At 39.1% G+C, this 23,737-nt stretch overlaps 2 protein-coding genes across 2 annotated transcripts; both read left to right on the top strand.

Moving 5' to 3' along the window:
- Nucleotides 1-453: 453 nt before the first annotated feature.
- On the top strand, nt 454-10,633 carry LOC131383544 (uncharacterized). The gene is made up of 3 exons (XM_058439604.1): nt 454-490; nt 7,588-7,685; nt 10,616-10,633. Exon 2 carries the CDS (start codon nt 7,589-7,591, stop codon nt 7,649-7,651), a length of 63 nt encoding a protein of 20 aa, XP_058295587.1. The 5' UTR covers nt 454-490; nt 7,588; the 3' UTR covers nt 7,652-7,685; nt 10,616-10,633.
- An 8-nt stretch (nt 10,634-10,641) lies between these two features.
- Nucleotides 10,642-23,146, top strand: LRRC8B (leucine rich repeat containing 8 VRAC subunit B). Its single transcript, XM_032155415.2, has 2 exons — nt 10,642-12,780; nt 20,748-23,146. The coding sequence occupies exons 1-2, from the start codon at nt 10,642-10,644 to the stop codon at nt 21,018-21,020; spliced, it is 2,412 nt and encodes an 803-aa protein (XP_032011306.1). The 3' UTR covers nt 21,021-23,146.
- Nucleotides 23,147-23,737: the final 591 nt, after the last annotated feature.

Raw genomic sequence — 23,737 nt, 5'->3', positions numbered from 1 at the left:
AATTCTGGGTTAAAATTTCTTTTCTTTAAGAATGTTGAATATTGACCCCTAATCTCTTCTGGCTGGTAGGGTTTCAGCTGAGAGATTTGCTGTTAGTCTGAAGGGCTTTTCATTGTAGGTGACCTGACCCTTCTGTCTAGCTGCCTATTTAACATTTTGTCTTTCATTTCAACCTTAGATAATCTGTTGATTATGTGTCTTGGGGATGTTCTCCTTGTGAAGTATCTACTGAGGTTCTCTGCACTTCCTGAATTTGAATGTTGGCCTCTCCAGCTAGATTGGGGAAGTTTTCATGCATGATACCCTGAAATATGTTTTCCAGGTTGGTTCCATTCTCCCCATCTCTTTCAGGTAAACCAGTCAGCCATAGATTCAGTCTTTTTATATAATCCCATATTTCTTGGAGGCTTTGTTCATTCAGAAAGGCCATCTTCCAACGTTGAGATTCTTTCGTCCACTTGGTCTCTGCTGTCTGCCTGTCATTTGAAAGGTGAGAGTGTGATTCAGAAGGGACTACATAGGGAGTGGGTTTTGTTCTACGTATTATGGCTTGCTTACTGTGGTGTGGGGGGTGGGGGGTGGTGGTCAGGAAAATAGTCTTATAAATAGCAAAAGGTGATGGAGAAGGATTTGAGGTTGCCTTCTGTTTACACCTTCTCTGTAAGAATTATCCAGCAACTAGTGGCTTATGCTTGTGTTAATATTGCAAGAATATGGCTGCAACTTCTTTTATTTTAAATAGATTTTAGAAAATATGGTAGCTTACTAAAAACTTCAAAGAATTCAGAGATCTTTTCCTAAAGAGAAAAATATTATCTACATTAAATATATGATATATTCTGTAACTGCCAGAAATAAGTAAAAGTGAAGCAATATTCCGTAAAGTTTAGAACAACTCAGATGCCGGCCAGGCACGGTGGTTCACGCCTGTAATCCCAGCACTTTGGGAGGCTGAGGTGGGCAGATCATGAGGTCAGGAGATCGAGACCATCCTGGCTAACACGGTGAAACCCCATCTCTACTAAAAATACAAAAAATTAGCCGGGCGTGGTGGCAGGCGCCTGTGGTCCCAGCTACTCAGGAGGCTGAGGCAGGAGAAGGGTGTGAACCCGGGAGGCGGAGCTTGCAGTGAGCCGAGATTGCGCCACTGCACTCCAGCCTGAGCGACAGAGCAAGACTCCGTCTCAAAAAAAGAAAAAAAAAAAAAGAACAACTCAGATGTCATTAGGATTTCTAGAATTTTTCCATGGTTTTAATTCACTCAGTAACTTTTTTATTTAATTTATTACTTACTATTTGTAATTATTTATTTTATTTCATTTATTCAGTAACTTTCTCTGAGGGCTTCTGATGACTAGGGTAATTTTCCTCATGTTTAGAGTACTCATCAAATTGTTTCCCAGACCCATTATCTTACTACAGTTTTGGGTCAGAAGCTCTGGAATGGCAGTTGTGTGTCTCTCTTCTCCTTTGGTTTCTATGTATTATTTTATGATGATGTCAGCTTCTTTCCTTGAATTCTGATTTTTGTGTTCCAGAAATACTGTGCTTCTCCTTTACCTCACTGAACCTGCTTCTCTATCCTTTTTCACCCTTCCTTATCTAATAAACCTTCCTTATCTATTTTATAGAGGGGACAGCAATTCTGTCCTTCATTCACTAAATTCTGTCTCTCAAATAATTCATTTCTGTGGCACTGACCACCACTTAAATGTTCATGACTTCCTGTGGTGGGCTAAACATGGCTGCTAAGTCCTAGCAACTCTGCCCATCAAGAGGTGGAGTTGATATCCCCACCCTTGGAATCTGGCTGGCTATGGTAGGTTTTTTGATCAATAGAATGTGGCAGAAATGGTGTGGAGTAATTTCCAAGGCTGGGCCTTAAGAGACTTGTAGCATCTCCTTTGTGTGCTTGAAACATTCCTCTTAGATCTTAGTCTCTTGCTGTGAGGAAGCCCAATTAGCCATATAGAGGACTGGCAAGACCTCTGGTCGACAGCCCAAGCTGGGCTCCCAGCCAGCAATCAGTAGAAGCACCAGTGTTGTGATTGAGGCACTTTGGGCCTTCTGAGTATTCTAGCATTCCAGCCGACACCATGTGAACTCCCAGATCATCCCATAGAATCATGAGAAATTATGAATTGTTACTTTAGCCACTAAGTTTTGGTGTGACTTGTTACACAGAATAAAGAATCAAAACAAAAATTGGTACCTAGAAGTAAGGTGCTGCCATAACAAAAAATCTGGCATTTTGGCTTTGAGACCAGGTGTCACTGAAGGCCTGAAGGGCAGTTAGAATACTGTTGCTATTGGAGGATGTCAAATGGTACCCTTGTTTTATATTGAGAAAAAAGTCAGCAAGACCATGACCTACAGTAACATGGAACATAGAAAATGAACGTAATGAACTTGTGGTTCTAGCTTAGGAGATTTTCCAGCAAAATATCAGAAGCTCCGAGTGACCCCTTTAACTCCTTTTTTAACTCCTTTTTTTTTTTTTGATACTATGATCAAAGTATTTCAAGAAAGAGACCAATTAAAGAAGAAACTATTTTGATTTTAAGCAGACTTTAGAGGAAGTATTTCCAATCCTGAATTTTCTCAGATTGTAAATCCAACTGTTTCTCATCCCCAGCTCCTCTACCCAGCAAAAGACCAGTTCCTCTACCCAGCAAAAGATACTCAAAGAGCCGGGCGCGGTGGCTCACGCTTGTAATCCCAGCACTTTGGGAGGCCGAGACGGGCGGATCACGAGGTCAGGAGATCGAGACCACAGTGAAACCCCGTCTCTATTAAAAATACAAAAAATTAGCCGGGCGTGGTGGCGGGCGCCTGTAGTCCCAGCTACTCAGAGAGGCTGAGGCAGGAGAATGGCGTGAACCCAGGAGGCGGAGTTTGCAGTGAGCCGAGATTGCGCCACTGCACTCCAGCCTGGGCGACAGAGCGAGACTCCGTCTCAAAAAAAAAAAAAAAAAAAGATACTCAAAGAAAGAAATGGCCTCAGGTCCAAAGATCAGAACCCCAGAACATTACTGCCAGTAAAACTTGGTCTCAAGGTGAAAATAAAAGCAAAGGCATAGCTGTAAGACCCTTCGTTAAAACGTCAAAAAGATTGAAGGGAGCGCCTCATAGAACCTCTCAGCTAGATGGAAGGGCTTCTAATAATTTAAAGGGTCTTGTCTCACAGCATTCTGGAACTGATTTAGAGGACAAGATCCTGGACTTCAAACCTGTTTGATGCCATAGGGGGATGAAGTTTTTGGGGGGCTTGGGAAGAGGTTTAGTGTGCTTTCCATGTAAGAGGAATGTAAATCACTTCTGGCCAGAGAGTAGACTGTGGTGGACGAAGCATGGCTGCAGACTCTTTGCCACTCCTTGCATTGAAAGGTAGAGTCCACTTCCCTTCCCCTTGAGTCTGGACTGGCCTTGTGACTCCTTTGGCCAGTAGATTTTGGTGGATGTGTCACTGTGTAGCTTCAAGCCTATGCCTTAAAAGAGCTGTAGCTTTTACTTTTGTGCTTGGAATGTATTGTCTTAGAACCCACCCACCATGCTATGTGAGGACACTCAAAGAGCCACATGGAGTCTCACATGAAGGAGTTACCAGCCAGCAGTTAGCACCAACTACCAGCCTAAGGAGTGAGGACATTTTGTACCTTCCAACCATCTGGAAGGTGTGCCAGCCAACACTATGGAGTAAAAAGCCTCCCACAGAATCTCAAGAAATAAAACCTTTTCTTAAGCCATTAAGGCTTGGAATATGCAGAACAGTTAGCAAAAACCCTTCCATCTCTATTGTTGCTGAGTTCTTAACTCTCCCTAGGAAAGGCTCTATCACCCTGAATACACCCTAAAAGTTTGAATGGTTAGGGGATCTTCTTCATTTTTGTACATTTAATTATTATATAAATATTTATTGTGCCCCGTGTGCTAGAAACTGTGTAAGATACTATCATATCATAGGATCAAAATCTGAATCCACTTGACTCCTACCTCTCCGTGGACCTCTTTATCTGATGTTGCTAGTGGTACTGAATCTTAATTTCCCTTGACTATTTTATTCTTTGCTTTCTTTTTAAACATATTGCAAACTTTAGCCTTATTTTTCACCCGCATGATTGAAATAGCCTTTCAGCCGCTCCCTTTGTTTCTAATCCCTCTCCCATAATCCATCCTGCATCTCTCCATAGCTCAGTGATTCACTGTTCTACTGCTTCACTTTCCTGAGTCTCTAAAGGATTCATGTGGAGATGGTAGCTAGCTGTTACTTTGTAGTCCGTAGAGGGGAGAGAGCATCGTAGAAGTCTAGTGCAACTTCCAAGAAGACTTAAAAGATAGGCGCTTCTCTCAGATAGTTTATTGTCTATTTTGTACGCTTTCTCCTCCTGGGGAGATTCGGGGAAAAAAAAAAAATCTGGCCTCTCCTAGACCAATTGACTTGCTCTTTGGGAGTAAGGCCTGGGTTTACGTTTCTTTTAAAAGTGCCCCAAGAGGTTCTAAGGTGAAGCTGAGATTGAGAATTACTGTCTTAGGTTTGTGATTTTTGAAAAATGGTCCTTGGACCAGCAGCATCAACATGAACTAGGAATTTGTTAGCAATGCAATTCTTGAGACCTACTTCCTACCTTACGAATTGGCAACTCTGAGGGACGGACTCATCACTTCATGTTTTAATAAGCTCTTGGTGATTTTTATGTACGTTAATGTTAGAGAACCACTATTAGAAAAATCTTTCTAGGTCTCAAAACTACAACTGAGTTTGGGAAGCGTGTTTGTTATTTGAAAATCACTGTACTAACAAGATTTGAAAGAACTGGAAAGGGACATAAGGCAACTGGTATATCAAATGTTATTGCCGGTGATCATTTAAGTACTTGAAATATGTTTAATGCTTGTCATTAAATCTCTCAAGAATGGGTAAATGAGTTACTTAGCATAAAGAAAAGGGGCAAATTAATCAGAGATACTGATGCATTGTTTCCTAGAGAGAGAACTCAACAAAAGGTGAATTTAAATTTCAGTTAGATATATGTTAGTCCCAAGAAACACCTTAATGAGAAGTAGCACTAAACATTTTGAAGGGATATAAGGTGATTTTTAAACCAATTTTCAATGAGAGTAGTGTAGAGAACCGCTATTTGGAATTGTTCAGCTATAATCCCTGCTTGGGGTCAGAGACAGATCTTTGAAGTAGCATCCAGTTCTCAGTATATAATGACACTAAATACCATCTGATCATCATTTGTTTATTTTTTCTCTTGTTATTTTAGAAATGCTTTCAAAGTAAAATAAGGACTACTGGGCAGTAAAGATGCCTAACTTGAATGTTGATGTTACAGTATTAGAGACTTGGGAGTAAGATTGTCAAGTGAATTCGTGTGTTTTGAAAAAGCTTTTATGACTTCTTAATGAGATTTAAAAGCTGAAAGAATGGGATTAGAACCGTAAAATCCATTACTCTTAACATTTCTTTGGATTGATTTAGTGTGTTTGTATATTGGAAATAGATATCTTATTTGGATTGAATCATCATTGTTTACTAAAATATGGTCTGGAAACAATTTCCTGGACAGACAGTATTAAATGGCATAATGACAAAGGATAGCTATGCTTAAACTCTCTAGTTAAGCACTTCAAATAGGAAAATTATCATTATTTTATACATAGGAATGCTGAGATGTTTTATATATACTTAAATCCAGATGCTGTATATTTAAATATTAAGTTTTAGTTCAGTAGAAAATATTTAGTAGGAAAATGTTTAGCTGAGAAAGTAGATTATATGTAACGGAAGACATTACAGAAAACTACATTTGCATCCTTATTCAAACCCAGTTATAATGTAGTTATAACCCAGTTATAATGCAGATATTGGATGAGTTGGGAAAGAGCGCTAATTAGCTTTTTCTTCAGCTTTTGAGAGACCCAAGACTGTGGCGTAGTTAATTGGATTATTGACTGAGGCCATGTGGTCTGTGTGCATGAGGTTGGGATTTGAGTCTGAGGACCTAGGTTCCAGTTGCAACTTTATTTCTTGCAGGTTTTGTCACGTTGGGCAAGGTAAATTCTTTGGGACTGCCTTAATTTCTATGCATATAAACATAAAGAGTAATACTATTTATTTCAATGGCTTGTTTTAAGTATAAAATTATTGTAAATGAGACATGCTTTGAAGGTAGAAAAACGTTAAATTATTAATAAAGTAGAAAGTATATTTCTAATATTGAAGGAGAACTGTATAAGAAGAATCATGGCTGAGTAGCATTTTTGAATTATGCAATAAATTCTTTTCTGGCATGTTACAAATGCAGCCACTGTGGAAGGATATGTAAAATGTTTCACATATCAGATGTCTTTATCATGCTCAGTGCACATAAATGCAGTCCTGTGATATATGTTGTAAGACTTTTATAAAGGTTTGTGAATTGTGAATGGGAAATTCCTACTCCAGTGGTGCCCTGTAGTTATGAATTAGTGTACGACTAGGTTCTTATACATACTAACTGTGCTTTCTAACCTGCAAAACAATTTGATGCTGGTTGGTGACTAATTGTAAAATAGGCTTTGCACATGACTTGGTAAACCCAAAGTAAGTTTCGGACATACCCAACTTTTTGATATTTGAAATGACTAGCTTAAAAGATTATTGCTAAAAGTATCTTAAATACAATTTGGGGTCAGTACTCTTAGGAAGATTTGAAGTACTTTTTAAAAAGGATTGTATAATATAAAATCTCCCTAGAAACTTTTTTTTGAGGTTTCATAGGCACTGAAAGATATAATTTTTACTTTCAATTAAAAACAAATTCTAGCATTTTATAATTTTCTCACAGTTCAAATTATCAATATATATGTAATTTAACTATCACAAATTATTGAACTATAAACGTTGTAAATGGCTTTTATTAACCTCAATTAAACAAATCTAATATAAAGCCTAAGTATGTTTAATAACATAATTTCAAGTAATTTCAGCCGTATTTCTGAGCTGTATCTGAAAAAACATATTAACTCGTCACTTTTTCTAATGAGATTGGTAGGCTAAATTTTAGGAGCACTGAGACTTATTTGGATAGATGTTTGGTTTTAAATATGGGTACAGAAATCACTTGGTGTGACAAGCCGTCTGAAAAATGCAAATAAGAACGACTGTGTTTGAGGAATGAGTGAGAGAAATTAACATATGTCGACTACTTAGAAAAGCTGTGTTCATCTAAGTGTTGTAGATACAGAATTTTAAAATATGTTGTTTTAAATTGCTGTAGGAACTAACCTGTAATTGAAAGGAAGTTCAGGGAGTGAGTATGGTTTAATGAATGTGAGTGGGGCCCTGTAGATACAGCTTTGCCTGAATGTGCCCCAGTGTGAAAAGTAAACTGACCTATGAAAATCTAAGCCAGGCACAGTGGCTCACACCTGTAATCCCAACATTTGAGAGGCCAAGGTGAAGGATTGCTTGAGGCCCAGAGTGTGAAAATCTATTTGCCATATCATGTCTTATGACAGAGAGGGCTTCTGGAGACAGTATCTCCAGTTTGTTTGTTTGAATGACTATAGCTATTTCAGGATATTTATGTTTTCTCATAGAATGAAGACAAACACAGAGATGGTGTGTCTAAGAAACTTCAAAAGGTGTAGACCTCCTGACTGAAGCATATTGGATTTATTTAATTTTTTTCATTATAGTAAGTATAAATATTTAAAACACTTCTTTTGGTCAATGTTGACTTGTATTTTTATTTAATAAATATTCACTCTGTCAAATACCCTTATCATTGTTAGAGCCGTTGTTGTTTTCATTCTTCTACAATTTCAGTTGCATGTCTTAAATGAATTTAATTCTCAGGACCTTTGAGAGGACAAATGAAACATGAATTTAGAGCTGAAAGAACCCTTTGAAATTATCTGCTTCACTCTTTTTATCCATTACAAGAAATTCCTTTGCAACTGTCCTGATGGATGGTCATTTTATTTATCAAGATTCCGCTCAGGACATAGAGCTGAACTATTTCACAGAGTAGCCAGTTCGATGACTTTCCACCACAAATTGAATCAAAATGTGATTTTCTAAAGCTTCCACCTACCTCATTCTACCTTGGGAACAAATCTACTATTCTTTCACCTGTGAGGTTGTTGCACAAAAACATAAAGATAAATTCTCGGGCTCACCTAGTCCTCTATTATCTCAGCTGAATATCATCAGTTGCCTGTGTTCCTCTGTAGGAAATGGTTTAGAAACAACAGCTCCTGGTTGGTTTTTTGCCCGTTTTATCTTTAACCTGTAACTGAGCATTGGGTTTCAGTATTGTGATCTCACGAGGTACGTACAGAAGGACTGCAGCTCCTTTATCTGGGTTCACCTATTAATAAGGCCAGAAGTTATAATCAATATTTCAGCATAACAACTATCACATGACTAGCTGAAAGTGTACATACATGTCAACTAAAATGCTGAAGTATTTTTCACATGTTCTTTCTTTCATCCAGCAGTGTTTTCTACCATCCCTCACACCCCTGGCCACATCATATTTATAGTATTTTAAGGTCTAAGCCCAGGACTTTGTTTGCCTCATGTATTCCTCTCATTTTAGTTTCTGTCTTACCTCGACACACAATTATGTAAGGCAGAGAGGTGAGGCAGAATGAGAAGATTTGGGAGTTAGAAATAGACGCACTAAACTGGAGTGAAGGAGAGAAGCCCTGAAGAGTTATATAATCCACCTGTAGGTCCTAGGAGGAAGGTGGATCCATGTAATATTATGTGATACCCAGAGAGGACTCAAGCAGAAAGTAGTGCTCCAGTCCAGCAGTTAAGCTCAGAAATTGTAAAATGCCTTAACAGGTACAAGAGCATGAAGCTGTAGGGTTCAGGGTCAGATGGTCAGGAATATGCTGAGGATGAGACTTATTAACAGGGAGCAGGGACTCTGTAAAGGGTCAAGGCAGGATACCAGACCCCAGAAAGAGGGCAAATGAGAGTAAAAAAGTCCTCCTGGCCAGGCACAGTGGCTCAGGCCTGTAATCTCAGCTCTTTGAGAGGCCGAGGTGGGCAGAGCACGAGGTCAGGAGTTCGAGACTAGCCTGGCCAACATGGTGAAACCCTGTCTCCTGTCCCTACTAGAAAGACACAGAAATTAGCCGGGCATGATGACATGTGCCTGTAGTCCCAGCTGCTCAGGAGGCTGAGGCGGGAGGATTGTTTGGACCCAGAAGGCGGAGGTTTCAGTGAGCTGAGATCACGGCACTAGACTCTGTCTCAAAAAAAAAAAAAAAAAAAAAAAAAAAAAAAAGGCTTCCTTGGGGATGCTACTAATACTAGAGCGTCTAGAGAGTAACTCTGGCCCAGAATAAATGATAAGACTTCAGACTCAAGAAAATCCAAGAGAAGCCCTTGAAAATAGATTAGAGCTGGACTACCAGCAAGGGGGGCACCATGCTACCATTATTATTTTTCTTCTTTTTCTTACCAGATATTTTCTAAGACCCACAGATTTCCTTTTACCTTACTCTGTGCCATCTTATAGATCATCTGGATTTTACTGATTAGCAATTTTTGAAACAATTGATATATGTAAGACTCAACATAGAAATTCTCAGGAATGTTATCTGCATACTTTTCAGTATGAAAATACAAGATAATCTTGTTTTCTTGAAGGCAAAAATAATTTAATAATGGAATATGCCTTAATCGTTTATGCTTTTAGTACTTTGCCATCACAACATTAAACATGAGAGGGAGTCCCCGTGATAGAATATTCTAGCAGAGCTTTTCTTTCTTATTCTTTTTTAAGCCATAACTTTTAAATACTTCCCAACTTTTAAATACTCTAAGTTTTTTAATACTCATGTACTTAAATTACAAAGCAAAAGCTTGTGTGGAAAGGAGATAATGCATTCAGTGGCAGGTTGTTTTGGGCATAGAATTGTGGACCCCTCTAAGCCTAAGGGGTAATTTCACAAAGCAGAGCTTGCTTCAAGGAGGCTCCCTGTGGTGACTACAACAACTCTCGGGCTGTAAGTGATGCTTCAGACATGGGACGAGGCGTGGAAAGGAGCTTACTCAGACATTTTGGAAGGTAAAATGTGACCATTGGAAATTAGGTGGCTGGCTGTGGTGGCTCATAGCTGTAATTCCAGCACTTTCAGAGGCCAAGCAGGGAGGATCACTTGAGGCCAAGAGCCCGAGGCCTGTGAGAACTTGTCTCAAAAAAAAAAAAAAGGAAGAAAGAAAGAAAGAAAAAACATATTAGTAGCATAGGAACAAGTTTTTCAAATGTCAGTTGAAGAAAAATTGGCTCCTGGTTTTTAGTAGCCTAGCCTGGAGTTGAGATACAAGAGGTAACGAGATAATTACCTCAAGGGCTACCCCTAAATTTCTTTCTAGTCACTATCACTAAATGGTCCCCCATGTAAGAGACTGTGGTTCAGAGTTGGATGGCCTACGGTTTCAAATGAAACCAGAAGACTTATGTGCCCCTTAATCAGCTCTTCCTTTTAGGTTTTACCCCAGAGCTAAATCCTACTTGGGAAGGAGGGCATGTGTGTATGAGTGTTAGAGTAAAATGCTTATTTCAGTACTTGCTTCAGTAGTGCTTCTTTTATTTTCGTCTTCCAGTTTCTGTCCTCCTACAAGGGAAAGTCATGATTACACTAACTGAGCTAAAATGCTTAGCAGATGCCCAGTCATCTTATCACATCTTAAAACCGTGGTGGGACGTCTTCTGGTATTACATCACACTGATCATGCTGCTGGTGGCCGTGCTGGCCGGAGCCCTCCAGCTGACGCAGAGCAGGGTTCTGTGCTGTCTTCCATGCAAAGTGGAATTTGACAATCACTGTGCCGTGCCTTGGGACATCTTGAAAGCCAGCATGAACACATCCTCTAATCCTGGGACACCGCTTCCGCTCCCCCTCCGAATTCAGAATGACCTCCACCGACAGCAGTACTCCTATATCGATGCCGTCTGTTACGAGAAACAGCTCCATTGGTTTGCAAAGTTTTTCCCCTATCTGGTGCTCTTGCACACGCTCATCTTTGCAGCCTGCAGCAACTTCTGGCTTCACTACCCCAGTACCAGTTCCAGGCTCGAGCATTTTGTGGCCATCCTTCACAAGTGCTTCGATTCTCCATGGACCACCCGCGCCCTGTCAGAAACAGTGGCTGAGCAGTCAGTGAGGCCTCTGAAACTCTCCAAGTCCAAGATTTTGCTTTCGTCCTCAGGGTGTTCAGCTGACATCGATTCCGGCAAACAGTCAATGCCCTACCCGCAGCCAGGTTTGGAGTCGGCTGGCATAGAAAGCCCAACTTCCAGCGTCCTGGACAAGAAGGAGGGTGAACAGGCCAAAGCCATCTTTGAAAAAGTGAAGAGGTTCCGCCTGCATGTGGAGCAGAAGGACATCATTTATAGGGTGTATCTGAAACAGATAATAGTCAAAGTCATTTTATTTGTGCTCATCATAACTTACGTTCCATATTTTTTAACCTACATCACTCTTGAAATTGACTGTTCAGTTGATGTGCAGGCTTTTACAGGATATAAGCGCTACCAGTGTGTCTATTCCTTGGCAGAAATCTTTAAGGTCCTGGCTTCATTTTATGTCATTTTGGTTATACTTTATGGTCTGACCTCTTCCTACAGCCTGTGGTGGATGCTGAGGAGTTCCCTGAAGCAATATTCCTTTGAGGCATTAAGAGAAAAAAGCAACTACAGTGACATCCCTGATGTCAAGAATGACTTTGCCTTCATCCTTCATCTGGCTGATCAGTATGATCCTCTTTATTCCAAACGCTTCTCCATATTCCTATCAGAGGTCAGTGAGAACAAACTGAAACAGATCAACCTCAATAATGAATGGACAGTTGAGAAACTGAAAAGTAAGCTTGTGAAAAATGCCCAGGACAAGATAGAACTGCATCTTTTTATGCTCAGTGGTCTTCCAGACAATGTCTTTGAGTTAACTGAAATGGAAGTGCTAAGCCTGGAGCTTATTCCAGAAGTGAAGCTGCCGTCTGCAGTCTCACAGCTGGTCAACCTCAAGGAGCTTCGTGTGTACCATTCATCTCTGGTTGTAGACCATCCTGCACTGGCCTTTCTAGAGGAGAATTTAAAAATCCTCCGCCTGAAATTTACTGAAATGGGAAAAATCCCACGCTGGGTATTTCACCTCAAGAATCTCAAGGAACTTTATCTTTCGGGCTGTGTTCTCCCTGAACAGTTGAGTACTATGCAGTTGGAGGGCTTTCAGGACTTAAAAAATCTAAGGACCCTCTACTTGAAGAGCAGCCTCTCCCGGATCCCACAAGTTGTTACAGACCTCCTGCCTTCATTGCAGAAACTGTCCCTTGATAATGAGGGAAGCAAACTGGTTGTGTTGAACAACTTGAAAAAGATGGTCAATCTGAAAAGCCTAGAACTGATCAGCTGTGACCTGGAACGCATTCCACACTCCATTTTCAGCCTGAATAATTTGCATGAGTTAGACTTAAGGGAAAATAACCTTAAAACTGTGGAAGAGATCATTAGCTTTCAGCATCTTCAGAATCTTTCCTGCTTAAAGTTGTGGCACAATAACATTGCTTATATTCCTGCACAGATTGGGGCATTATCTAACCTAGAGCAGCTCTCTTTGGACCATAATAATATTGAGAATCTGCCCTTGCAGCTTTTCCTATGCACCAAACTACATTATTTGGATCTAAGTTATAACCACTTGACCTTCATTCCAGAAGAAATCCAGTATTTGAGTAATTTGCAGTACTTTGCTGTGACCAACAACAATGTAAGTAAATCCATTCTTTCTTTTATTCAGTATCTGCCATACTTGTAGTGTGTTACATAGGGAAAGAAAACACACTTCAAATCATACTGTGTGTTCTCAAGCCAAGCCCAATCCGATCTTGCATAAATTACCAAAACGCTGAGCATCCATTTTTAATCTAACTTACAAGTTGTCGTGGAGATTTTATGAAAAAACATATAAGCATTTGGCACAGTTCCTGGCACATAATAGTTGCTCAGCAAATGTTTTTCTCTTTGTTTTTTTCCCAATTTTCTACATAAACATCACAAAGTATTTTAAACTTTAATTCGTTATGGTAGAGCTTACTTTTTGTTTTATAAAGGTTTTAGGTATTTAGGGAGTTTGGTAAAACTTTTCAGCTTTCCAAATCTGTCATAATAAAATAACTTCTTGTTCTAAAATGCTGGGATTATGAATTATTCATAAATCCTTTTTGTGATGTGGTGAAAAAGATTTGAAATCTGCATGAATGTCTAGAAAGATAATTCAAAATGAAAGGCCTGCCTCTATAATGCAACACTATGGCTTCTTAGAAGCATTTTCCAGGATCCATGCTTTAGAATGAACCAAATTTGCAATAGTAAAACCAAGTTAAAGAAAACTTAACTTTACCAAACCATGAAAAAACAAAATAAATGAGTAGTTTCCTAGGTTAAGATATGGAGGAGGAGGAAAAAGGAAAAATTCACTGTAGTCTAAAGGCAAGAGAGTGAGGCTAATGTCCATTTGGGAAGAAAGAGGGAAAATCTGGTCAGAAATCAAATCTACCAAGGGATGAAACTGACATTCCTCTACTTGAAAACGGGTACAGCTATTCCACCACACTTCAAAATATATTATCCAAAAATTAGCTGGGCATGGTGGCACGCACCTAAAGTCCCAGCTACTCAGGAGCCTGAAGCAGGAGAATCGCCTGAACCCGGGAGGTGGAGTTGCAGTGAGCCGAGATTCCACCACTGCACTCAAGCCTGGTAACAGAGCGAGACTCTGTCTCAAAAAAAAAAAAAAAGAATATTATCTTTTAGACTTTTTGTAGTTCATATGTCATGGTAAATATAGCTATAAGCATGCTGTTGGCTAATAAACATATTAATCATACATTATTTTTGAAAACCATGGGTGTTAGATAAATACCAGAAAATTGGGGGATGAGAGCAAAATTCATGCTGATTTTTAGAACTCTCAGACTTTATTCATATATAAAAGGAGAGAGTCCATTGTTAGATAAATGAGACATCTTCAGATCTTAAAGGTTTATGAGATTTTAAAACTACATTAGGATTGACCTAGACTAACAGTGTGCATCAGAATTACCCAGAAGGCTTGCCGAAACACAGATTGCTGAGCCCCGCTCCCAGGGTTTCCGATTCAGCAGGCCAGATGTAGGACCCAAGAGTTTGCATTTCTAAAAAGTCCCCAGGTGGAGCTGATGATGCTAGCCTAGTGACTGCACTCTGAAAATCACAGGTCTAGAAGTGTGTCAGTGCCATTTAATTATGCAGCTGATTAATATTAATATTTTGGTCACATTTTTTCCATTGTTAAATTTATAATAAAAATATAAATTATTTTTAAAGGCATTGGTTCCACTAAGCAGTTATACACAGTTAAATCACTTTCAAAAATGGCTTTTTGAAAGTTGGAGCTTATTCAGTTGTTAGCTGGCCATGCATTATTTAAATGTACGAGCAGGTGAATGTTTCCACCAAGTTAATGTAATGAAGAAACCTTAAGACCATTAGTACTTTTGACACGAAGTTTATGGAATCCTGGACCATATCTGAAAGAATAAGTGTGAATATCAGACACATGCTTTCTTGAATAAGAAAGGATACTTTGTAGCACAGGAAAAGTCTCATGCTGAAAATACTTTATAACCAAAATAGAATGGTATCTTTTTGAGTGGGTTGTCCCAGAAATCTGAGAAAAAGTAGTTGCTGAGCATCTTTGGAGCCAAAATGATGAACATGACATCTTTGAATTGGTGAACTTAGGGTGAAAGAAGCACTGTGCAGAGACTATGTAACAACAATATAAATAAAGTAAAACTCATCAGAGGACAGCCACCAGGAAGATGAAAACTCTGATGGAATACTTTAGCCTCATGATGGGAACTATAGGTGGGACGGGAGAATTGTCCACAATATTGGTCTTCAGATATTTGAAAAATTTACATGGAGAACAAAACTTGCTGGGAATAGCTACAGTGTTAGAACTTAGGGCAAGTGGAGAGAACTAGGGCCATCAGGGGAAGATTTCTCATCTTTCCCATATAGCATTCAAAGATTGAATGAGCATTTGAGGAGGGAAAAGTCATTTTCTTATTAATAAAGCTCTCCAGACAAGGACTGCCAGATAGTAGGAATGTTGTTAAAGGGCATCAGGAATTCATGTTTCATGTGGGGATTTAACTAATTTCAAGATTATTTACAACCTTCAGAGTCTCATGATTCTGAGTTAGATCAAAATATTGAATCATGAGGTCAGGAGTTCAAGACCAGCCTGGCCAATATGGTGAAACCCTGTCTCTACTAATAATAAAAAAATTAGCTGGGCATGGTGGCATACGCCTGTAGTCCCAGCTACTTAGGAGGCTGAGGCAGAAGAATTGCTTGAACCCAGGAGACAGAGGTTGCAGTGAGCCGAGATCGCGCCACTGCACTCTAGCCTGAGTGACAGAGCAAGACTCCATCTCAAAAAAGGAAAAAAAGAAAATACCACATTGGCTGCATACATAGTTAAATATGCATATACAAAAAAATTCGAGCCAATTAATCCATGTGGAATGGCAGTTAATAAATATTCCTATAAGAGGCATTTTAAACATCTGATCTCAAGACTTGGGCAGTGTATCAGGTTTATAGATGGAGGCAACAAATACTACCTCTTAAGCAGAAAAGACATTAGTTGAAAGGATGTTAGGTATCTCATATTACCACTGAAAAGACTGCAAAACCAAGCTTGGAAAACAATCAGGCACAAAGTAAGTCAGGCAGCAGTGAGGACTGTAGCCAGAATCAGAGCAGAAAAGCACGATGGTGAGGGTACACTGCCAAGGACCTTACCAGCTCAGAGCACTGGTTGTGTTCTTGAAAACTTGATGTTGCTGCTGTTGTGACCCTGGGCCTCCCACAGAATAGATTCTTCGTGGCGTCCACTTCTTTGTGATGTTAGCCCCAGTTCAAAGTCTGAGTCTGAGCAGCTGATTGGCACAGCTGATGAATGCCCACATTGTGGCTATAGGAGAGCTGAGAACACAAGAATCTGGTGGCAGTAGTTTCTCTAGTAGAAAGTGAACTCTACTACCCACCAAGACTCATAAGGTAGGGAATTCCCTCGACATGGGAACGTGTTGGGCAGTCCCTGGGTGGCAGATATTCACTGAGCAGGCACTTCAGGGTGTCTTCCGTAGGACGGTAATAGGTGTCACCACAAAAAACATTAAATGTTTCTTTTGATCATATTTTTGCTGCAGGACTCTTCAAAGCCTTTAACATATGAATATGCATTGTGCTTCTCCAAGGAGAGATGGTATGCAATATTCGCCAAATGTGTTTGAGCAAGACACCTTTTTTTATAGAGTGACTCTTGTGTTCTGTGAAGCATACCTTAAGATCACTGGATTAGGGAAGTGTTAAAAAATAGAGGTCATCCACAGAGGACTGAAAAACACATAACCAAACGTAATAAGAGATGAGACCATTTAGTAAGGTGGGTCAGAATGGAGAGTGCCTGGAAGTCTGCCAGTCAAATTCATGTTTGATTCATTGGATAGTGACTAGGGTGAGACTTGAGCTTAAAAGTGCTAGTTAGCCTGAACTGGTACCTTCAAAGGAGACTCTGATTGTAGCATATAAAAGGCTTAGGAGAGGACAGCCAAGAAACAAAACCCCATGGAAAAGTTGAATCAGTTATGATTTAGAAGTAGGAATATAGATTTAAAACAAGAGACAAAGACTCTCATACCTGAAAGGAACACTGAGTCCACAGACTGCAGCCTGGGGGTCAAGTCTACCCACTGCCTGTTTTCATACAGCCCAGGCTAGGAAAGGTTTTTACATATTTAGATGGTTGGGGGAAGAAAATCAAAAGAATATTTTGTGACCCATAAAAATTATATGAAATTCAAATTTCAATTTCTACAAATAGATTCCATTGTTTTTATTAGTGGGCCTGTATTACAACAAAATTATATTCAATTGTTATATTTTGAATTTCATTACTTAAAAATGTATGGAATTTTTTTTCTATTATATAAGGACCTACATAATATTTTCACTTTTGCCTGTTGGCCCAGAAAGCCTAAAATACTTATTCTTCTGGTCCTTTGGAGAAAAACTTTGCCAGCCCCTACTCTAGTCCACTGCCCTTATTTTACTGAGGCTCAGAGCAATTCACCTGAGGTCTGAAGTTTCCTGGCAAGGGGGCTAGGATGGAACCAAAACATTCTGATTTCTACTCTACTATTCTTCTACTATGTCTCCTATGCATCAATCCAAGTGATTCTACATGGGGTACAGTGGTATATGCGGGTGGCCATGGAAGGTGGGAGAAATGGAGGCAAGATGCATCCCTATCACAGTGCCAAAGAGTAATTGGATTATGGTGGCATTGACTGTAATGGAGAGAAGCACAAGGCATGGGAAAGGATTGAGCTAGGTTTGCTGAAATCTTAGACCAGTCCAATTTACACCTAGGTTGTCTTACTTCCACATTTGTGCTTTTTTTTTTTTTTCTTATGTTAGTTTGAAGACTCCTAGCCAGAAGGTGAATAATGTAGAAATTCCTTCTGAAGATCATCTACGTGACACTGGGTTTTGTTATTTTTGGCATCACTACTTAGAAGCAGAAATATTCAGCTGTGTTTCTTGAAATGATCGGACTTTAGGGTTTGGTAAGCATTTCCTGAGATAGCATGTGTCATTGGCCAGAAAAAAAAAAAAAAAGGAAATCTGGTATTGAGAAGGATTCTAAAGTAAGAGCCCAGCCTCTGGGAAAAAGCCGGGGGTATTTAAGTAACAATGTCAGCCATAGATGTAAAAGAAAACCATCCTGTTCTTGGGGACTTCAGTTAATTTTGCTGAAGACATTTGGTTGTCAGAGAATTCTAGGATGTAGAGAGATTGTAAAGCTATTAGTTTTTGTTGTTGTCATCTATTTTGTAGTTTATCATATAGTTTATGTATGTGTGTATTATATGTTATAGTTTATTCCATAAAACTATTTTATTGTTGAAGTATGTCATCCCTGTAATAGTCTGTAAGCTTTCCCATTGGTTTTTTTAGAAGAAATCAGTGATCCACTAAGGTAATTTTTTGCTCTCTGGCTCATGTGTCATACAGTCTAAGAAAGGGCATGCTAAATAAATTAGTTTTAAATAATTGTTTTCTAACATTTTTAATAAAATTTGTTTTTATAAAATTTGTTGACCCAGGCAAAATTGGAGTTCTTGTAAGCTTCAAGGCAAACTATTTTTAAAGCTATAGGTAGATTTTTCAGGATAAAATTGCTGAATTGAAGGAAAGTCTTGAGTTTTTAACAAAACTCCCCAGGCTCCTTTAGAAAAATTGAATGAGAGTAGGTGAGGTAAGATCCTGTGCCTTAGCTGGGCAGAGAGCTGGAGAGAAAGCCTCGGAGATGGACCCTCGCACATAGGAGGAGTTACGCCAGCGCAGCCCCTTGACTCACTTTCACAGCAGCAATGCTAAGGGGCTGGCCCTGAGGCTCACTCCCACTACCTTGGGAAATCCCTGTCTTCACTGGAGCCTGAGAAGTTCACTAAAATCACAGATGTAGAGATTTGAAAGGAGACTGGTGGGAATGTGGTAGTGCTGATAGCCAGACAAGAGAGTGAGGGCAGTGGCTTCAGGGTAATCACCCAGTAGGAAATCAGTCCAGTTAAATGAGGTACTTGCTGGGAATCTGAAGCTGACCGAAGAAGGGAAATATAGAATTCCCTAATGCAGCTCAGGTTAGGGCACTTTTCTTCATACCACTCATTACAGACAATTGTGTAATCGTTTCATGTTTCTCTCTTCCGGGAGACTAGTGCTTCTCAACTGGGAATGATTTTTGCCTCCCAAGAGACATTTGTCTGGAAACATTTTTGGTTGTCACAACTGGGAAGGGGAGTGGCACTGGTAACTGTTGGGTAGAGGCTGAGGATGCTGCTAAACATCCTACACTGCACAGGACAGCCCCACAGCAAGAATTTTTCCACCCACAATGTCAACAATGCTGAGGCTGAGATGTCCATGGTGACCTGCATTAGGCTAAAGTTTTCAAAGGCAGTCTTTCTAACTCAGTACTTTATCCCAGCAGCTAGCTGGGAGCCTGGCACATCAGAAGGCACTCAGCACGTGCTCACTAAATATAAATGAGCCAAGCCTAATTTCTTTTTTAGCCAGTTTGCCTGAGTCTTTTCATAGGCACCAAAAAGCACTCTTAATAATGCACACTGCAAAGGACTGATTTTTTCCTCCACTTGGACATCACTGACCCTACTTCTGAACTACAGGTATCTCTGTGCAGAAGGGGTTGCCTTAGAAGGAGGTTGCATTTCTTCTCATCTCTGCCTCATCTCCCAGTGTAAGTCTGCATATGTAGGGTTTGCATCTGCTCTTGGGAAGGAAATGAAAGTAAAGGGTAGATATTTTTCCCTTTGTTTATATCTAATATTTTGGTGTACAATGATGATCTGTATGGAATGTTGTTCTTAGCAGTGACAATCATTAGATTTATTTTTAAGGATATACAGCACTGAATGTGTGTTAGAGGGAGGGGTGATGTAGGAGAATGGAGTTTACAACATCATTAACATTTTTAATGGAATTTGGTCATTTTTTAGTTTATATAAAAGCTATTTATCTTTATGAGGAGAGACAGTTCTGGATGGACCTAGAAACTTGTCTTCCAGCCGGTCTGCATTAGCCCATCAGAGGATATAGGCCAAGTCCCTGAGTGCCCTTTTTATCCCTGTTTCTAACAAAGCCAGTTTTTGAACCAAGGAACCTACATTATTTCGTAGTTTTTGTAGGTGGCCCCTGTCCCCAGCCAATATGTAGAGTATTATGGGAGGTGGGGGACAGTGGTATGTGCAGTCTATCTGTGCTGAGGCCAGACTTATCCCTCAGTGAAGTGACGAGTTGAAGGGATTGTGTATGTGCTCAACTTCTTCTCTGGAGGTCTTTCCTCAATAAACCCTATTTCTTGGATGTACTGTGGCTCCCTTAGAAATTGACATACAACCTATCTACCATATAGGGGAGCAGTCAATGGGAGCAGCGTTAGGAGTTGACCTAATTTGCATAATATTTATTATATTTATAAAATTATCTGTGTTATAAATTATTTAGTTGAAATCATGCCAGAGGGAAGGAACAAGAGTAAATATTCAGGTGTATGTGTATGTAGAGGGGAATGAAATGTGCATGTATATATAATCATTTTTTTGCTTCTGCTTCTGTAGGCTTTTTTAAAAAAGAGAATAAAGTTTTCAGTCTGCTGTCAGATTCTTAGGATGTTTTTTAGGGTGTTATTCATTACATTACACAGTAAACTTTTTATGAAGACTCTTGAGGGTAATTTATTTCTGATCGAGGACTCAAGAGTAATTATGATTCTTCTTACTGGTTTTTTATCTTAACGACAATGTGTGTATAACTACATTTTCTTTAAGAATTGCTTGTTAGAGTGTTTAAAACCAGATTCGTTGCTCACCCATATACAGCAAGGATGTAGGTGTCCAAGGTAGCCACAGTCCTCACTCCTCGTTGTACTCCTGTCTTCATGTTCCCTCTATCTTTTCATCTACTTCAAATTTATCATCATTGTAGTCTGCATCACTTATAAACCTCCAGAAATGTTTTTTTTGGAAAAAAGGTAAATGTCTTATCATAAGCCACCAAAAACCTATTTTACCAGCTTCTTTTTTCTTCCCTTTCCAGATTGAGATGCTACCAGATGGGCTGTTTCAGTGCAAAAAGCTGCAATGTTTACTTTTGGGGAAAAATAGCTTGATGAATTTGTCCCCTCACGTGGGTGAGCTGTCAAACCTTACTCATCTGGAGCTCATTGGTAATTACCTGGAAACACTTCCTCCTGAACTGGAAGGATGTCAGTCCCTAAAACGGAGCTGTCTGATTGTTGAGGAGAACTTACTCAATACTCTTCCTCTCCCTGTAACAGAACGTTTACAGACGTGCTTAGACAAATGTTGACTTAAAAGAGACCCAAGTTTCAAAATCATTTTTAAAAGTATGCTTGGCTGGGCATGGTGGCTCATGCCTATAATCCCAGCACTTTGGGAGGCCAAGATGGGCGGACTGCTTGAGGTCAGGAGTTCGAGACCAGTCTGGCCAACCTGGTGAAACCCCATCTCTGCTAAAAATACAAAAAAATTAGCCGGGCGTAGTGGCGTGCGCCTGTAATCCCAGCTACTTGGGAGGCTGAGGCAGGGGAATTGCTTGAACCAGGGAGGTGGAGGTTGCAGTGAGCCGAGATTGTGCCACTGTACACCAGCCTGGGTGACAGAGCAAGACTATCTCAAAAAAAAAAAATGCTCCAGGGCTTTAAATGAGAAGTAAAATTTTCTAAGTTAATAAAGATGAAGAATGGGTGACTATTATGATGAATCATAACTAAATGTCTTATTAAAACAACTCAGTGTCTAGCCCTAAATTAACCAGGTAAAAACTGTTAACACTAACCTGAAGTTTTGTGAATAACTGTTCTTTAACTTACTGAGATGTTGCAAGAAATGCACATCCAGGGTGGACTGGGAGCTATGAAATGACTAAATTCCTCCTTGCAGTGTTTACCTTCAAGATTATGTAGGTATTCTCTCCTCTTCTTCCCCCAGTCCCCATTACTTATTTGCACACTTGTTTTAACTGACTTCCTGTTTTGATATTTATCACCAAGACCATAAACTCATCAATATGAATTTTCTTGATGTATACTCACCACTGTCTTTGATTTATGTTCCTAAATTTTTTTAGATAGGGTGTGGCAGAATTCTTTTTTGTCTTAATTTTTACTTCCTTTCCCAGCTTGCTTGAGTCTTCCTTAACCTGGTTTTCTCTTAACACCAATGATGAACCCTGAGAAAATACCTGCATTTGGCCTTTGCCTAGAACAGGAGCTAAGTATCTAAGACGTATTATCCTCGGGGCATCCTGAAAATTAATGTATTCCCTAAAATTTCTTCTTGTCTATCATCAAGGCCTTTTTTTATTTGTTAAGAATTTTTATATTAAATGTAAAACATATAAATATTTTCTATTGTATAATCTTGGATTCAACATCTGTGAGGATCATTTTTGTAAGATACATAGAATTTATGCATTTCTTTATGAACTTAGTGTTCTTGGTTTCGGCTGTTTATGACTCTCATGTTTATGTACATTCTGCTCCAAATGTTTTTGTACTCTGCAACTAATTACTTTTGGATAACAAAAGCCTGTGTTTAATGCCCTAAAGTATTTGGGGGTTTCCTTGTGAGAGAGTGGCCAAATCATCTACCTCTCTCTTCCCTAGTTGCTGTGCAATCGTACGGGTACAATTCTTAATTAATTACAAAAACTGTGATAGAGGGGAGAGGTACAGATTTGGTTTTTAAATTGATTTTAAAATACTTTATAGAAATTTAGTGAGAGTTAAAGCAAAAGACTTTTTTTCCCTCCATCTATGTAATCTCTAGCTATGATTATAATGTAAAACAGCCTCTATTCAGTGTCTAAAATGAGTTCTCAAAACCCACAAAGAAATAGATCCATTTAACTGAAATTCATCTCATGCCTTTATCTAACTCTTCTGGAAAATACATTTTGCTCCTTTTTATAAAGAGCTTTGTGTTTGGCCTTTTATTATGCATATTTTTAATGAATAAAATCAACTGACTCATTTTTGGGAAATATACATCTTTAATGTGTTTTTCCCTAAGGTTCTAGGCATTATGATGCCACCTCTTTTTGGATATAACTATAAAGAAATCTATTAACTGCACCTACACAAAACTGGAAAACACTGTAGGTAAACAGTACTGTGTATATGGAATTGTGGTGCGTGGTATGTGTTTTCTCTTGCTTTGTTCCAGAAAGATGAAAGTGAGTCTTTAAAGCATAGCAAATAGAGCTTTCCCTCAACTGCCACACACTCCTGCACTAAAGTTCAGAGAAAAGAATTATTCAAATCAAATGAAATTTGAATAATATTAGCTATCAGGAATATAGGACACCAAACACACCACCTCGCACATTATTGTTCATTCTGAACGGAAAGGAACAGTGTAAAAATAAACTACTTACCAAAACTTGCCTTTAGTCAGAACATTCAGCTCTCAGGGAAGCAGGTATAACTGATGAAACTTCTAGGACTTCAGAAAACAGATTCTAATTATATCCATGTTTTTTGTTGTTATTTTCATTTTTTAAGTGTGAGTTGATGTTTATTTTAGTGTTTCAAAATAAAATTATCATGTATACTGATTCCAGTGTGGCATATGATTAGGTTTTGGACATGAATATGCCAAAAGTGCTTAAATGTTTTTGGCCACATAACTAGCTAGAATTTCAAATCAAAATTCAGATTTGCCACCATTCACCTGACGAACTTCTCCATGGCTCGTCACTGGTTTGGTTCAACTGCAAAAGTCATTGGCTAAATTATCCTTATCACCTACGTAAATTTCTAGAGGAATTTACTAGCGGGATTAATAATGAATATTATAAACTGCTTTCCACACACTAGGGTATAATTATTGGTGCAATCTATGTTGTTCTTGATGCCATGGTTTTACATCTTTTAATTTAAACCTTATACACCAGTGTTTAGGTCGCTTTTGAGACAAGGTAGCCCTGATACAAGAAACAATGAGGCTACTACTTCACATAAAAAATAGGGTGTTAATACCACCTTTACTGTACTGTTGGAGCAG

This window comes from Hylobates moloch, unplaced genomic scaffold, assembly GCF_009828535.3.
Source record: "Hylobates moloch isolate HMO894 unplaced genomic scaffold, HMol_V3 SCAFFOLD_5, whole genome shotgun sequence".
NCBI classification, from domain to species: Eukaryota; Metazoa; Chordata; class Mammalia; order Primates; family Hylobatidae; genus Hylobates; species Hylobates moloch.
This window is presented reverse-complemented; position numbering and strand designations above follow the sequence as displayed.

What these genes read in the sequence shown, in the direction of transcription:
- LRRC8B (XM_032155415.2), top strand. Translation starts at nt 10,642, where the DNA reads ATGATTACACTAACTGAGCTAAAATGCTTAGCAGATGCCCAGTCATCT. An exon ending in TTGCTGTGACCAACAACAAT is followed by an intron (nt 12,781 to 20,747) that starts GTAAGTAAATCC and finishes TTCCCTTTCCAG; the next exon opens with ATTGAGATGCTACCAGATGG.